General features: G+C 51.4%; 2 protein-coding genes across 2 annotated transcripts; one reads left to right on the forward strand and one right to left on the reverse strand.

Moving 5' to 3' along the window:
- The first annotated feature begins 2,123 nt into the window (after nt 1–2,123).
- Nucleotides 2,124–6,245, forward strand: MYOZ3 (myozenin 3). The gene is made up of 6 exons (XM_027718281.2): nt 2,124–2,154; nt 2,453–2,607; nt 2,817–2,876; nt 2,978–3,125; nt 3,381–3,552; nt 6,042–6,245. Exons 1-6 carry the CDS (start codon nt 2,124–2,126, stop codon nt 6,202–6,204), a joined length of 729 nt encoding a protein of 242 aa, XP_027574082.1. The 3' UTR covers nt 6,205–6,245.
- A 2,214-nt stretch (nt 6,246–8,459) lies between these two features.
- On the reverse strand, nt 8,460–15,702 carry RBM22 (RNA binding motif protein 22). Its single transcript, XM_027718276.2, has 11 exons — nt 15,611–15,702; nt 14,966–15,019; nt 14,001–14,030; nt 12,815–12,947; nt 12,472–12,572; nt 12,140–12,312; nt 11,399–11,599; nt 10,729–10,893; nt 10,221–10,309; nt 9,588–9,719; nt 8,460–8,898 (listed from the first exon to the last, which is right to left on the reverse strand). Exons 1-11 carry the CDS (start codon nt 15,662–15,664, stop codon nt 8,768–8,770), a joined length of 1,263 nt encoding a protein of 420 aa, XP_027574077.1. The 5' UTR covers nt 15,665–15,702; the 3' UTR covers nt 8,460–8,767.
- Between the last annotated feature and the right edge of the window lie 116 nt (nt 15,703–15,818).

Consider the following 15,818-nt stretch of genomic DNA (forward strand, 5'->3'; position numbering starts at 1 on the left):
GCCAAAGTTATTTATTGCCACGTCAAGGGGACTGTTTATAGGTGCCCTCCTGTCCTCCCCAAACAAAGAAGGACAGCCCCATCCTGTACCTGTCACTGTCCCCATCCCCAGGTTCACCCCATCCTCATCCTCACCCTGGCAGGATGGAGGCACACACAGGAACCGATGGGCTCTGTGGCAGCCAGGGCAGGTGGGAAGAGATGGGGGGGCTGTGGGGGGCTGAAGGAAGTGGTACATGTTGCAGAGGGTTTGAAGGAGGTGTCAGCACAGGAGAGTGTCCCCATGGGGATGAGTCGGTGTCCCCACACCTTGATGAGACCAGGACTGGAAAAGAGTTTGAATCTGGGCTGCCAGAGCTCGGACACGTTCCCATTCAGGGAGCCCCAGTCACTCCTTCCCGTTCCCCAGGACACACTGTTGGAGCCAGCCCATCCCTATTCCCTGGAGTACCTCCACCCTGCAGTCTGTTCTTCCTGGAGCACAGCCCCCCACTCCCAGGACATATCTCCCACCCTCACTCCACCAGCCACCATAACCTGCCTTCACCACGCCGCTGTATACCCAGCTCAGAAATAAACTGCCTTTATCCCACCCAGCCTAGCTCTGATCTGTCCCCAAGGTGGCCTGGGAACACATGGCACATGGCCACCTCCTGCTGCTGCTACGTGCCCACCATCCCTGTCCCCAGGGGTCAGCCCTGCTCCGTGCCAAGGTGACAGCATCCCCATCCCCGTGGGTCAGCCCTGCTCCATGCTGGGGTGACAGGTCCTGGTCCCCAAGGGTCACAGCCCCACTTCAGGGTGATGGCATCCTCATCCCCGTGGGTCAGACCTGTCCCGTGCTGGGGTGACGGCATCCCGCTCCCCAAGGGTCACAGCCCTGCTCCGCCCCCTTTCTCAGCCAGAAATAACTTCTGTCCCGTGGCTGGACCTTGGCATCTGGGCTGGAGCCCGGGACGGGTTGGGGTGAGCGGCAGGAGCCCAGGGGTTGCTGTGAAGGGCCACCCAGGGCCACCAAGCACTGGTGGCTGCAGGTTGGCTTTGGCCTCATCACCCTCCACAGCAGGAGAAGCATCTTCACTCCCCAGCATCTGGGGCATCCCCTGGCCAGGTAGGGAAGGTGAGGTCCCCACATGGGAGGCAGTGGGTGGGTGGGTGCACAGGGCTTGGGGACGTCCCAGCCTTGGTGGTGGGGACATCATGACTGTGGGGTCAGGGTACAGTCTCCCTGGAGTGGGGTGGAGGGAAGGATGGGACGCAGGTCTGAGGCTCACTGTGCGGATGGTAAAGCTGAGCTTAGGGCTGGCAGGGAGCTGCATGCCAGGCACTCACAGCCCCATGGGGACCCTCTGCTCTCCAGGGCCCTTAGGGGAAACTGCCCAGCATCAGCCTGAGGTGAGGGACACCAGATGCACTCAATGGGGTCAAACAGCTCCCATTTACTGAGCCGAGTGCCCTGTGCTGCTGCAGGTGGGCAGCCTGAGGGGCTGACACCAGGGCTGGTTTCCAGCTGCCTCTCCACAAAGGAGCGACCCAGCCCGGTAGTCCCGTGCCCCTCTTCACCACTGGCTGGGCTCACCAGCTCCCTGCAGGGTCAGGGTTGCAGCTCCTGCACCCTTGGGGCCAACAGCTGAAAATAGCTCTGCTAAGGCAGAGGTGTTGGGGGGGGGCAGCCAGGGCCCCCCTGGCCCTGTGGGCTGCGGCAGCAGGTGCTGCTCCGGGGGCACTCAGGGCACAGGGACACTGGCTCACTGTGGGCAAGGATAGAGCTGAGGATACTTTCTGCCCTAAAGAAAGGCAGAAAGGAAACATGACAGGCAGGGGCTGAGGGACAACATGCTTTGAACATTCCCTATGTCTGCTGAAGGGAATGGAGAGCGGCGCAGGGAGATACTTAAGGATGATGCTCAGGGATGATGCTCAGGGATGATGCTGTTGAGGGGACATGCTCGGGGATGATGCTGGACAGGGGTGATGCTCAGCTGAAATCTGGCATCCCTCTGTGGCACGCCTGGGGCTGACACGTCCCCATGCTTGGTGTCACTCTGGGGGTGCCTCTCTCTTCCAGCCAGGCAGAATCCATCCCCCTGCCACAGAGCTGCCCCAGGAGCACGGCAGCAAGTGATGACCATCATGAAACCGGGCCCTGCAGATGGTAAGGGGGTGCAGAGGTGCCATCAGGCCCAGGGCAGTGCTGCCCTCCCTGCCCAGGGGCCAGACCCAGCTCTGGTTGAGGCCACTGACCCATGCATGGGGCAAGTGAGGCTGTTTGAGCCTTTGGAGCTGAGCTAATTCCCTGATAGTTCCTCACACTGAGGAAACACCAGTCTCTGACACAGCTAAGCCACGCAACAGGGACCCCGACGAGGGGACACACTGTCTGTGCTGGGCTTGGGGCTCCCCAGCACTGCAGCATCCTCAGCTCTGGCTGTGCTCTCTCCTGGCCTCCTCAGAGCCCCGTCTGGACTTGGGCAAGAAGATGAGCACAACGCAGGACCTGATGATCGAGGAACTCTCCCTGCGGAATAACCGCGGCTCCCAGCTCTTCCAGCAGCGCCAGAGGCGGATGCAGCGCTTCATTTTTGAGCATCCCAGTGGCTACAGGGAGGTGGGTCTGAGACAGCCCTTCCCCAGCTCTTGCAGCCTTTCCAGGGAAGCAATTCCTGGCAGGGCCGGGGGGCTCTGCACAGGGCAGCCACAGTCGGCTGCTACGCTGAGATGAAGCGAGAGGAGAGATGGCTTGGTGGGCTGGGTATGGAGATGGGCAAGCAAGGAGCTCAGTATCCACTCACTAACCCTTCTCCTTACCTCTTGCAGCTCCCAGGGCCAGGGGGCTCACACCGCACTGAGAAAGGAGATCCAGCAAATGAAGGGATGGTGAGTAGATGGAGGGAGCTTTGAGGTGCTTTCAACCACCTCCAAAGTCCCAGTGGGGGCAGGAAAAGTGCCCTGTGCCTGTTGACTCTCCCCCCCCGCAGGCAGAGGAGAATGCTGAGGGCCAGCAGAATTATCACTCCGAGCTCCACGTGGCAGCATCGCCCCAGGGTGGCCCCCCAGAAGTGCCGAAGAAGACAGAGAAAGTCTTGCATATGAGCAAAGTCCTGAACCCCAGTGCCCTGGCCCCAGGTAAATAAATCCTGCCTGCACCCCAAACCCGACACCGCTGTGATCTCAGCAGTGTGGGGCTGGAGGCAGCGAGCTGCTGCCTGCCGAGGGTTCTGCCCCAAACCCTTCCCCAGAGTTTGTACATATACAAATATATAAGTATATATTTATGTTATAGATATGCAGTCCTGGCCCCAGCAGCAGGTCCTCTATGGCCATGCAAATGCCAGGCTGTTCCCAGCCCCAGCAGCCCATGCTGTCTCTCCCCCTGCACAGGGTACTCGAGCCCCCTCAAAGAAATCCCCCCGGAGAAGTTCAACGTCACCGCCATCCCCAAGGGCTACCGGTGCCCGTGGCAGGAGCTCTTCGGTGACAGGGATGATGCTGTGTATGGCAAGAACCAGCCACCCATGAAACCCCCTGCGTGGGACTTCAGGAGCTTCAACAGGTAACAGGCAGGCACCACCAACCTGGCCAGCCCTTCAAGCCCTTCAGCCTTGAGAAGCATCCAACATCCTGTGAGGGAAACACAGTGGTCTGTGCTCTCTCTATACACCACAGGGGCACAGCGAGGGCTCAGGATGCTCCCTGCAAAGGTCCCTGCCTCCAGCAGCTCCCCAGATCTCCTCTCAGCTCCACCACTGGGTTTGCACAGCCTTAAGCAGTCTGATCTCACTGGCTAACCTCAGGGATGAAATTTGTGAGGACTAATTCTCATGTACATGGTCCTGGAGAAGGAATCACTTCTGCTCCCAGCTGGGCTCAGCTCTGGGCTGGGTGGAGGAATGACACAGACAGTGCCAAGTCTCCTAATTTCCTTAAGGTATCCAAGCAGCTGCTGGAAGTGGTGGGGGTATAAGGTTAATCATCCCACAAAGTGCTAAAAGAAGTCACCAGATTCCTTCCAAACACCTGCTTGGGATTGAAGCCTCCAGGCCAGGGGATTTCTAGTGGCTCAGCCTGGCAAGCTCCCTGCCCTGTGGCTGCTTCTGATGGAGCACAGCTGGTGCCTCGTCACACCTCCAAAATACATTGGGGTCAAGGCTGGAGCAGAGACTGCCAAGGAAGGTTTCCTTTCTGGGAAGGTGCTCGGTGGGGATCCAGGAGATGGAGATCTGGTGGTAGCAAAGCACCAGCAGCCCATGGTAGAATAATGAGAACTGAACTTTTAAACTGAACATCATCCCAGGGAATTGCAAACCAAGGTCCTGGGTCCTCCTTGATGAAAGCCTCTGTCATGAGGATGGAATTACTTGGGCCTTGGTGGCCTGGCCAAAGTTGCCTTACAGCATTCAAGTTCCCACTGGAGCTCCCCAGTAGGACACAGCACCGCTCCCTGTCAGACCATGGGCACAGTGCTGGGCCTGTGCCAGGGGCAGCTCTGCTGTGCCCACACCAGGGCTGGATTTGGGTCATGGGACACACGACTGCTGTGCTTTGAGCACCTGGCAGAAGGGGCTGTGGGGAGCCACAACCCCTCCACATGGGAATGGTATCCCAAAAGCCAGAGATCAGCCTGGCCACCACCATCCCTTTGCTGCTCTCCTCCCCCTCAGCCCTGGGGCTTTGCCATGTGGCTCTCCTTGAGGAGTTACAGCCGAGGAGGTGCTGCAGGGGGAGAACGAAAAGCTGCTGCAGACACTTGGCTCTTTTATTTCAACATTTAGCCATGTTCCTGCCTTGGGATTTATTTATGGACAGGGACTGAAGCAAGGGCATGTTTCTGAATAGTGCTTTACCCTGCACCATTTCTCCTCTCTCACACGCTGCCTTTCTATTTAAAGTCTTCAACTGTAATTTAATACAGATGGATGCTAATTTAACTCCAAGCCTCTCGCCACCTCCTCTAATTCTTCACTGAGGCAGGAAGATTCAGAGAGCCAATCTGCTTTTAACTGGGCTTTTCATGATCTTCCAAGCTGTTGGCTTTTAAATCACTTCTCAGTTCAAATACCAAACCACAGAAAAACAAGCCTTTTGGAAGAGATTGGCTATCAAAAAGCCAGTGGTCTTGCCTAAGGCTGGTTGAATCCCAGCTCACATGGGTCACAAGGCAAGGGCAAGTCCACCATTTCAACAGCAACTGTGTTAAAGACTGATTTATTCCCAATTTTAAATATTCAGGCTGTGATGCAAAGACCTGGGGCCACCTTGCTGCCTTAAGAGAGAGTGAAAACCAACCTTTGACAAAGACTATCTTTTCCCAGAAGAGAGAAAGTTCCTAGAACAAATCTCTCTACTTTACCTTTCCCCCTCTTATTTCTCCTCTGTTGCAAAACACTGCCACGTTACTCGTGTTCTAGCAGTGCTTCCCAAAGCAAACATTCCCAGCTTTGCCTCACTGATAGCTCAGCCTCCATGTGCTGCTCCAAAACCAACATTCTTGGCTTTTTGGGGGCTGGCACAATCTTCCCCAGTCCCTTTCCACATTTCTCCAGAAAGGGATGACAGCTCTTGCCCCCGCACTGCTCCTCCTGTTAGTCATAGTTCATGAGAAGCCGTCCCAAAAGGCAGGATGGAGCCAGGGCCAAGAGAGACACATTTGCCTGCACATGTGCTGCAGGGATCTGGAGCAGCCATCGGCCTCGGCCCTCTGCAGAACACATTGAGACGCTTTCTAACGACCAGGGGGTTTGTCACTGCTCTCTGAACCTAAGCCCTTCCATGTGCAGAACGCTTCCATTCACACTCAGGCACCGAGCCTTGCTCCCTAGTCTTGCCAAAGCTTGAGTTGAGGTGGGCTCTGCACCGGAGAAGCACCTTGCTGGGCTGGCAGGGGCTCTAACAGTGTTCTGGGGAGGAGGAGGAGGAGAGTTGTCATTTGCCACAGACATTGCTAGGCTGTGCTGGGCTCAGAGTCAGTAAATCCAGACCTACTTTTTCTATCACCTTCACAGCATGCCCTTGTGACTAAGTCTGCTTCTCCTTGTGCCACAGGACCCCAGCCCCGTTTGACAGGGCGGTGGTTGGGGAGCTGTTCTCTGTGCCCACCGCAGAGCTGGACAACCTGAGCGCGCTGGAGGTGATTTCCCACAGGCCCAACTTCAACCGCGTGGCGCAAGGCTGGGTGCGGATCCTGCCGGAGAGCGAAGAGCTGTAGCTGTTCCTTCCACACCACCACGGATGGTTTCCTCGCTAGACTCGGACACACTTCGCAGGGTGGGGGAGAGGGGGCAGGTATCCCTCGTGGAAGCTCAGCCAGTGGTCTCGGGTTGTCATCTTCAGATGGGGTTTGACCGAGCTCGAGTCTGGGACCATTCTGAATTCCCCTTGCAGCAGCCCTGGTCACAAGGGCAGTGAGTGCCAAGCCAGCCAGCCAAGTTCTTGCTGTTAATCAAGCAGATCCCCACAAGCTCCCATACAAAACACCTCATACAGCCTGTCCTCTGCCCTGCCTTGTGGAAAACAGCACCACCAGCTGCAACACACCAAACTCCCTCCCTGCGTCTTCACCGACACAAGAGACCTGCTTTGACAGCTGGTGCTTTTGCAGAGAAATTCCATCTTCAGGACAACTCTGCATCTGTCATTCCAGTCAGGACGGTGAGAGGAGGTGATAATGGAAGAGCAGCAGCAAAACAAGTTACTGGAGGCATTGGCATGTTAAAAGCAGCTACTTTGGGCTTGGCTGGACAACAAAACAAATGAGGAACTGGGAATCTGCCTGTTTACCAACACAGCACAACCAGGATAGATGGGAGAGGAACAGTGGGAGTTGGAAAATTGTGCTGTATTTTCCACTGGCTAGCACTTGGCAGCTGGTATTTTCCCCTTTCTACTGCTATTTGCATGCCTTGCTTGAACATCTAAGCCCTGAGTGACTTACGCCAGATTTGCTTCATGTAGTTGGTTAACAAGGATCAGGTCCTGCCTGGACCCACACCAGTCTGAGGATCCTGCCAGGGTGTTCCACAGGGAAGGAAAAGCAGCGTGATCATGACTCTAGAGAGCACAGGCTTCTCTGGGAATGTGAAAATCAGCAATGAGGATCCAATTACAGCAGTGACACACAGTGGGACCTGTGGCTAACAACAGCCTATTGATCTGGGTATCTGTGATGCTCAACTGCTGCCCTGTTCCAGTTCCATCTCTCTCCTCTTTGTCCATCATCTGCAGAAGCCATGTAACCCCAGGGAACTGGAAATAATAAATAGTGATGATGTAAAGCCTCTTGCATTTGAGACGTGTCTGCACAGCACTCACAGGCCCTGGCTGTGGAGTCTTGGGGCCAGAGCAGTGGCAAAAGCCACAGCCCTTTCCTATCCACCAGCAGCCTCTGCTGCCCAACGCTGCCCTGAAATGGCTCTTCCCTGACAAAAGCTGAACTAATCACCCATGCCCAAAGCCCAGCTTTCTCCAGAGAAAGCCAGTCCATGGTGCACAAGTGCTACACCCCTCCAACAGCCTGGCAGTCCATCATGGGACTCAGTGTCACCATAAAGGACAGCACATGAAAACAAAAGCAGACATGCTGTCCTTGCCCACATTGCATCTTGGCTGTGGGAGCAGCCACATAAAAATCAGACAAAGTCCCCAGACATTGCACTCCAGGAAGCAGGGTCTAAGCACAGTGGTGAAAAATTCAAATATTTTAATGTGCTTTTTTTGAAACAAGCAAATGAAGCCTCAGAACAAGCCCCATCACGTTTTGCTTTACAGAAAGATGTCCACAGATCCACTGCACAAAAGCAGCTGACACACAGATAAATCTAAAATCCTCCAGCCACATGTACACAGACCTTACTCAGCAGCAGGCTCCATGCAGGATGCAGTCACTCCTGGCCAAGCACTACAGTGGGAGCACAGAAGGAAAAGCAGGATGAAGTGGGACCCTTCTCACAGCTTAAGACACTGCACCAAGGGCCTCGAAAGCCCCAAATCTCCCCCAGAGCAGCTGCGGCTGCACAGTGCCCTCCCCTGCAGCTGTCAGCAACACAGCCCAGCCTGTGGGGCCACTGAGGGGACCGTCACCTGGCTAAATTGGGCAACTGCTGACCTGTCACTCCATGTCATGCCTGCACTGCCCGAGGGCTGCTCAGCTGACCCAGCGTTTGTCTCACCCAGGATGAGCAGGATTAGAAGTGATGCATCAAAAAAGGTTTTGTTTTCTTGTCTTTTTTTCAAAGCCAGAAGTCAGGAAAAAGGAGGGAGGAAAACTCTGTGTAAGGCAAAGCCATGGGTTTGCCTGTGGCAACAACATCATCTGATGAGCTTGTTTTTCAGCTCTTATTCAGTCCTGGTTTAACACCTCATTAGATTAGCACATCATTAGTTACCTGACAGAGAAGAGTCTCTGGTTACATTTAAACAGTCCATAATGTTCAGACTGAGGACATCAAACGGGCTTGAAAAGGGTTTGGTTTTGTTTTTCCAGAAGTTTATTTTAAAAGTGTGCCAATGGGATACACAGATAGCACTGTAATTCTGGTACCCCAGACCCACAGACAACCCCCCTGTCTGTCCCCCACCCCCCCCCAACACTTAAAGAAAGACCTGGGACATACCAACAATCCGATTAGCTAGCGGAGACACGGAGCTCAGCTTGCCCTGTGGCTGCAAGCAGGGGAATAAGGCGTCTCTAGCTCACCCACAGCTCAACATATGGTGCTACCATGGTAACTAGAAAATAACATTTACTTCAAGGATGAGGGTGGCAGGACGTGCTAGGGGCTGCTGTGCTTTCCCGCGTGGGCACCCATCCTCTGGGGGTCCTGGGATGGGTAGTGGATGGGGCCTGGGGCTCTCATGAAGGGAGGTGGGGGCCCCATAGCATGGAACATGTGTGGTCCAAAACCTGCAGGAATAAAATTGGCAGCTTCAGGCAAAGCAGCAGAAAACCCGATGCGTATGTTCCACTGCTTCAAAGCGCCGACTGAACAGCTGGCTCACAGCTGTGCCTCACAAATGTGCTCATCTCCCATCTCCCCCAAAACTCCTTCCCTCTTTTCCGTACAACTGGGGGCAATCCCTACCCAACACACATCCTCACTCACAGATAAAAGCTGGTGGGGCAACTGGGCAGATGTCTGTAACGCCCATCTAAATGTTTTCTATTCAACCGTGCAGCAGAGAAAATATACTCACAAGAGTACAACATTCCATTAAAAAAAAAAAAAAGGAACTCTGGATAGATATATACAGAGAGCCAAAAACAGGCTGGCAGTCAACTAGCTGCAAAATTACCCTTTGAAGTTGGGGTTAATGCGGCATTTACACAGCCAGCAAAAGCACTGAGTAGGTCTCAGTACCAGCGATGGGGATCTCCATGCCTGGGAATTTGCAAGTGAATACCTACCACAACAGGCAGCTCAGTTTAATTAAACTGTGCTGACACCTCAGTTTAGATCATCAGTTGACACTGTGTGATCAGGGATGAGGAAAATCAGTTCAGGGCATGCATCAGTTGTAGCATGGCCAGGCAAGGAGGAACAGACCATCTAACACCGAGTTCCACACCCCCACTAGAGGGGGAAACACAAGTACCTGGAGGTGGCGGTGGAGCGATGCCAGGGGGAGGTGGCAGGGCAATGTTCACCACAGCTGAGGGGCCACTTGGAGGTAGGTTGAAGTAATTTGCAGAAGCCTCCTCTTCTGCAGCTGGAGGAGGGGGGAGAGCTGCAGAAGAAGCACACAGTGGTTATGGAGATGCAAGACAAGCAGAGGTGTCTCCTTCAGAGAGGGGGCACAATGCGTGCTTTCGCAAGGGCAAACTGCTGCTACCATCGCACCTTTGAACCGTGAGAGCAGGACTGCCCTGAAATTCCAGTCACTGGTTTTCTTCACCCAAAACCAGCTTTGCTTTTTCCATCATACAATGCTCAGTGAATTAGGAAAACATTAAAAGCATGTGCTGCCAGTGTCTCAGACCTAAGTACCTTGAATTGAGCTTTACCTTTTCACTCATCACATAAAGAACTCTCTTTTCATCCAGGATTTGCTTCTAAACAAAGCTCATCTCCCATCCCAGCTGGATCTGCTGCAAAGCTACTGCAACTGCTCTGCTCACCACTGCCTCTACCATCCTGAACTGTCACTGCTCCCAGAAATTTAACACTAGCCTCACTCATGGAAGCAGGTCAGCATTAAGTGTTTCAGAGATGAAAACAATTCCCTTACCACCAGGAAGTCCCGGAACTGGCTCCAGCTTTATCCCGGATTCTGTAGTACCTTCCTTGTCCTTTTCTTTTCCTCTTGCTGCCTGGGACCTGGGAAACAGACAAAAGTTTGAGAACAAGGATGAGAAAAAGTGGGATAAGGAAATATTTGTAACACAGTAGTTTCACCTTATCTAATCCAGATCCACTGTTTCAGGCCAAAGATGAAAAACTCACAACATCAGAGACAGGTGGTACAAAGTGTGCAAACAGTGCTTACAGGAGATGGACTAGGAGCAAAACTACAGAAACCCATCCATAACCCTCAGCCAGGAAATCTCTTACACTATTTGTGTCATCTCCAACCCACATCCCGCTGCAGAAACAAAGCCAAGCTGTAAGAGGACCCCAGCTATTTACCAATCAAATATGTACTCCACCATAATATCCAATCCTGCTTATCAAGACTACATAAACTGGGAGCAGAACCTTGTGGCAGTATCCTCCTGCCTTCCTCCCCCCACACTCACCTTCCCCACTTGACATTGAGCCTGCGACCGTTGACAATGAGCTTGTTGAAGGATTTCTCAGCAGCCACCTCTGCAGCCTGGCGGGTGGCAAACTGGATGAACGCACACTGCTGCCTCTGCACCACCGTTATCGTCCGGATCTCCCCAAACTGGTAGAAGTGATTTCTGCAGGGGGAAGGGAAAAATCATGATGATACCCCTCTCCTCCTAGTCACGGGGTACAGAGCAGAGCAGGTAGAATAGGTATGCTTTCTCTTCTCCATCCCCAGTTCAAACTGATCATTAGACATTAATAATCGATCAATTAATCATTATTGCCTCTCTGTGCAATTATGGAGCAATGAAAGCTCTGAAGCTTCTCTTAGCAGCTAGCTAGAGGCTACAGGACTTCCTTGTAAAAAGGGTTGCACAGTATGCCCAACAGCTCAGAAGGATGATTCATGTTTAAAGAAATAAATTTTAAATCAAAGCATTTGAAATGTGCCTGTTTATCTGTTCTCCAACAAGCTGGCACTCCCCTGCACTTGCCCACCAACCAGTTCCCCATTAAGGAAAACTGAAAACCAGGTTTATTTTTGTTCCTTGCAAGAGAGATTTCCTTACTGGAACATAAGCAGATACCAAAGTGTCAAACAAAAGGGCAAGGGCAATATATAATTCACCAACACACCTGAGATCCGATTCAGAAATGGTATCTCCAAGCCCTCCAACATACAGTGTAGTAATAGTCTTGTCTTCGGGGGGGTCTAGGCGAGGCATGGTTGATGCTCGTTTCAGCAGTTTATCAGCCACGGGATCATTAATTCCATAGTAACGATCTTTGATGTTCTGGTCAGCCAGAGGATCGTCTGGATCTGTAGGTTTCTCATGTCTAAGGTTCAGCAAGCAAAGCATTTTATAACACCAGTGACAGCTGCATGGATTAAAATGGCTGTAGCTGCCACCTTCCCTTCTCAAGCCCTCGGGTCACTTATATCCTTAACGCTGTCCACATAAACATGCCAAAATGGAACAAAAAGCCCTGAGAACTTGAACTGCAGCCAGGACTGCCTCAAGTTCCGAATGAATGGCACTTCTGACAGCTCAACATTCGAGCCCCACAAAACACAAGAGCTGGATTCAAATGGCCTCTTGTTCAAACACAAAGATCTCTGGTTGAGGGGACTGACGCCATGAAGGGGAAAAATGAACTACACAAGAGGAGAGCTGCAGTCACTGCTTTGGCAAACCCTGCAGTCAATGGCTCACTAACGAACGTGCCACCACAGAGATTCATTTGCTGGCGCTGGACACAAGTTTCACCCTGAGCCCAATCACAGTGTTGAGTCTCCTGCCCACTGCAAGATCTTGGGTTCTTTGAGCCCCAAGGTAGCTGTGGTGAACAGATTAACTGTTTAAGATGTATCTGTACCTGTAGGGACACTCCTCCCCTCTCTTGCACTCTCCTTTCACCCAGAAGGAGCAGATGTGAGGACGGTTGCGTTTGTAGTACGGAGTGGTTCGGGCCAGCTTCAGCAGCATGTCGCTGGTAGAAGTAGCTTTTCCTAGTGCACCAACAGGTCTAGTGCCATCAGAATTGGCTATCTAAACAGCAGGTAAAACACAAACAATTATGTATATATCAGCACTGAACACTAATGCACAGAACCAGAGCAAGCAAAAGGTTTTAAGAGAAGCTGGGTCATTGCTCCCCTTTCCTCCCCATCCACAGTCACATCAAGAGCATGACTGTAACTATCTTACCTCTCGCTCCATGTTCTGGGTATAGTACTCTTTGTTGACGTCAGATTTGGGCATTTCATCCTTAAGGGAGAGTCCTGCATCTCGGACTTGGATAGGCAAACCTAGAATGAAACAATAAAACCCCAACAAATCCATATGAAGCACAAGCTGAAAGAGCAGAAATAGTTATTTCTGCAACCTGCACTGGCCAGAGGTAACTCATCTGCTGCAGATGTGATCGCCAAGACTTGTTCCTCTCCAAGACTGCCCAGTGCCAAATACACACACAAATTTAAAGACATTTCACCAATTTTACATTTCAGAGGCCAGCTCCTTCTCTTGGTTTACATTTTTGGGTACGCACCATATTCCAGGTCAAGCAGGCAGGTCTGGCAGACGTTCTTCAGCTTGCTGCATGTCTGGCACACTTCGGTCTTCTTGAAGCGCATCCGCACCCCGGGGCACCAGCGGAACACGGTGAAAGGCCTGGCACAAATCTGGGACACAGAAAGGTGACCCTTGTTTCTCCCTCCGCAGTGACTGTTCTGCTTCTTGCACGGAAACTGAAAACTCCAAACTCGTCTAATCTCTTTAAACCGTAAGTACAACTTCTCCATCTTAGTGCTAAGACACAGAGCTCGGTTTTCTGTTTGGTTCTCAGTTTTCTATTTGGTGCTTTATTTAGACAGGAGAAAGTTTTAGGGAAGTTTTTTTTCTTGGTTTTTTTTTGTTTGTTTGTTTGTTTTTTTAATTTATTACAATAGCCTGAGCACAGATCTACTCAAAGGAAACAGAAATTCTCCTTCATTCCAGGAGATGTCAGTGTAGAGCTATCAGAGATGAACTACATCTGTGCTGTTGCACAGCAGCAACCCGGGGAGAGGTTATGAGACCTTTGGTCCAGAAAAAGACTACTGCCCTCTCTTATCTCATGGAATGACACATCTGCTTCTGCTGCATGTACAGCCCGAGTATGTGGATACAATCTCAATCTGTACAGATTTCAACACATGCCTTCTCTCTGCTTCAGAAGAGAACTGATAAAAGGGCAAAAAATTCCTTTGATTTCCCTCAGTCCAGTGAACACTATTTCTTGCTCTTTCAGAAATAAATGTGGCTTATTTCTTAAATAATTAACACAAATCACCACGTAGCCATGAGTAACATACGCAGAGCTAACCCTAAACTCCAGGTATTTATGCATTTCTGAGTAAAAACAAAAGACCTGCACAAGAAAACATTAAATAATTTAAAATGCTGAAATATCTTCAAATATAGTACAACAGTATTCACAAACCCTCATTCTGATAAACATGAAGATTTAGACAGACTTAGGATTTGCTCAAAAATTTTGCTATTTTAAGACCAACTGACTTTGTTTAACAAAGCACAGTAGACCGACCTAAAAATTTATGTAGTTACATAAATATTTTAAGTTGTTAACCCAGATAAGTGCTTTTCTGAAGCCGACAGGTTTTTAATCATTAAAACATATTATTCCTAGATCTGCACCAATTTAGACATTCTTTTTTCAAAAGACACAAACATACCTTGCATTCTTTTCCATATTTTTCTTTGGTCTGAAATGTAATAAAAAGCAATAAAAGAAAACATGAAATATCATCAGTTCAACAGAAAACATATCATTGATGTTATAACACAGTGGGTTTTTTCATAATTATGCTGCATTTACACTCATCCACCCCCATGTTTTGGGCTTACACCTTGGAAGGTCAACAAGACAAAGAAGTCAATTCTAAAATACTCTCAATCCACTTCTGGTTTAGAAACATTCATTAAAAACAGAGTATTGTAAGTCCCACCCCTGCACTGATGAAAGATAGGAATGAAAAGGAGTAATAAGAGCTATTTTTCAGGAAAGACGATGTTACATGACCGTGAAAACAACCTGGTTTTGATATATCACCTATACCAGCATTAAGGTTGTGTTTCATAAAAATATCCCAATCTCTCTCAGCAAACTTGGTGGCACAGAAATGTGAAGGAGATCGTGTCAGTGTAGGTCACACACAAGTGGGCTGAGCAGAGAAAAGCAACACAACATGGACTGACTCACCCTGCACAGAGGAAACCAAGGAAAACAAACAGGGATTTAAATTACCTTCACAAGGCAGCTTTAATTTAATTTCAGTACTGCATGTTCGTCATATTTTAGGAATTGTGTTACTTAGTGTTTCAGCAGCTCACAGCTCTCCACGTCACAGTTCACATGAAGCATTAAAGCTTCATGTTCTACTCTTTCCTGCACTCCAGACACTGGACTACGTCATCTTCCTCTCCTTTTTGATTGATTTGCTCTTATATCACACCCCTAACCATGACACCACATACCAACAACGGCTGGAACCAAGTCCTGTTGTGCAGAACCAGATGCTCAGGTGTGTGTGTCCAGCTCAGCAGCCCCTCCTGCCCCCAGCCCTGCTTCAGTCCCCAGACCCCACAGTTTTAGAGTCCAGCACAGAGGGAAGGACTGCAGGATCCAAAAGGAACATACCATCCGAATGTAGGGGTTTTCTCCAAGACATGTCTGGCACAGGATAGGGAAGTCCTGCGTGGAGCAAGAAGAAAATCGGGAATTTGTAACAAACTCTGACATCACAACAGCATTCAAGTCGCACTCTGAAAAATGCTACTGAGTTAAACTCATCACACTGACTGAAAAACGCAAAAAGATTCAGAGACATCAGGAGAACTGCAAGCCACCACCCAGGCTCAAATTATTCAAGAATCGCGATCTGCTGGCTGCTGTAGCTTGATGCAAAACTTAGAGCACACAAACAAAGAAAGCATATTCTTAAGATCTGATCCTGTGAGCCCGGACCCGAGGAGGTGGCGCCGCCCCGTTATCCCTCAGCATAGCCTGAGAGGAGAGGCCTCGGCTCCAGAGAGCACACGAGGGGCCCGGCTCAGCAGCCGCCGAGAGCTCCCCCTCCTACCGACCGTAGGGAGCAGCACCGTCCCTTTGCCGTACGGAGGGCCCGGGAGCCGCGGCACCGCAGGTCGGGGGTCGCGGGTGCCCAGGGCCGGTCCTGGCGCCTCCTCCCCGCGCTCCCCTCGCCTGGCGGCCTCCTGGCAGCGCAAGCCCACCCCGGTCCCGCTCCTCCCGCCTTCCCCGCGTGTCCCGGCTCCCCCCGCTCACCGCGTCCTCCCAGTTCTGCCGGTTGTAGGTGTTGGAGCCCAGCGATGTGGACATGGCGCCCGCCCCGCTGCCGGCCGGGCCCCGCCGGAACTGACGCCACTTCCGCCGCCGCTGCCGCCACCGCGCTCCGGGCGAGACCACCGGCACCGGGGGGGACCGGCGGGACCATCGGGAAAACACGGGGGGGGGGGGGAAGCTTCGCTTTTTT

The sequence above is a fragment of the Pipra filicauda genome, unplaced genomic scaffold (genome assembly GCF_003945595.2).
Source record: "Pipra filicauda isolate LSUMZ 115617 unplaced genomic scaffold, ASM394559v2 scaffold344_size1527164_pilon, whole genome shotgun sequence".
Classification (NCBI taxonomy): domain Eukaryota; kingdom Metazoa; phylum Chordata; class Aves; order Passeriformes; family Pipridae; genus Pipra; species Pipra filicauda.

What these genes read in the sequence shown, in the direction of transcription:
- RBM22 (XM_027718276.2), bottom strand. Translation starts at nt 15,664, where the DNA reads ATGTCCACATCGCTGGGCTCCAACACCTACAACCGGCAGAACTGGGAG. An exon ending in CTCAATGTCAAGTGGGGAAG is followed by an intron (nt 10,310 to 10,728) that starts GTGAGTGTGGGG and finishes TCTGTTTCCCAG; the next exon opens with GTCCCAGGCAGCAAGAGGAA. An exon ending in AGTTCCGGGACTTCCTGGTG is followed by an intron (nt 9,720 to 10,220) that starts GTAAGGGAATTG and finishes CTTCTTCTGCAG; the next exon opens with CTCTCCCCCCTCCTCCAGCT.
- MYOZ3 (XM_027718281.2), top strand. Translation starts at nt 2,124, where the DNA reads ATGACCATCATGAAACCGGGCCCTGCAGATG. An exon ending in GAAACCGGGCCCTGCAGATG is followed by an intron (nt 2,155 to 2,452) that starts GTAAGGGGGTGC and finishes TGGCCTCCTCAG; the next exon opens with AGCCCCGTCTGGACTTGGGC. An exon ending in ATCCAGCAAATGAAGGGATG is followed by an intron (nt 2,877 to 2,977) that starts GTGAGTAGATGG and finishes CCCCCCCCGCAG; the next exon opens with GCAGAGGAGAATGCTGAGGG.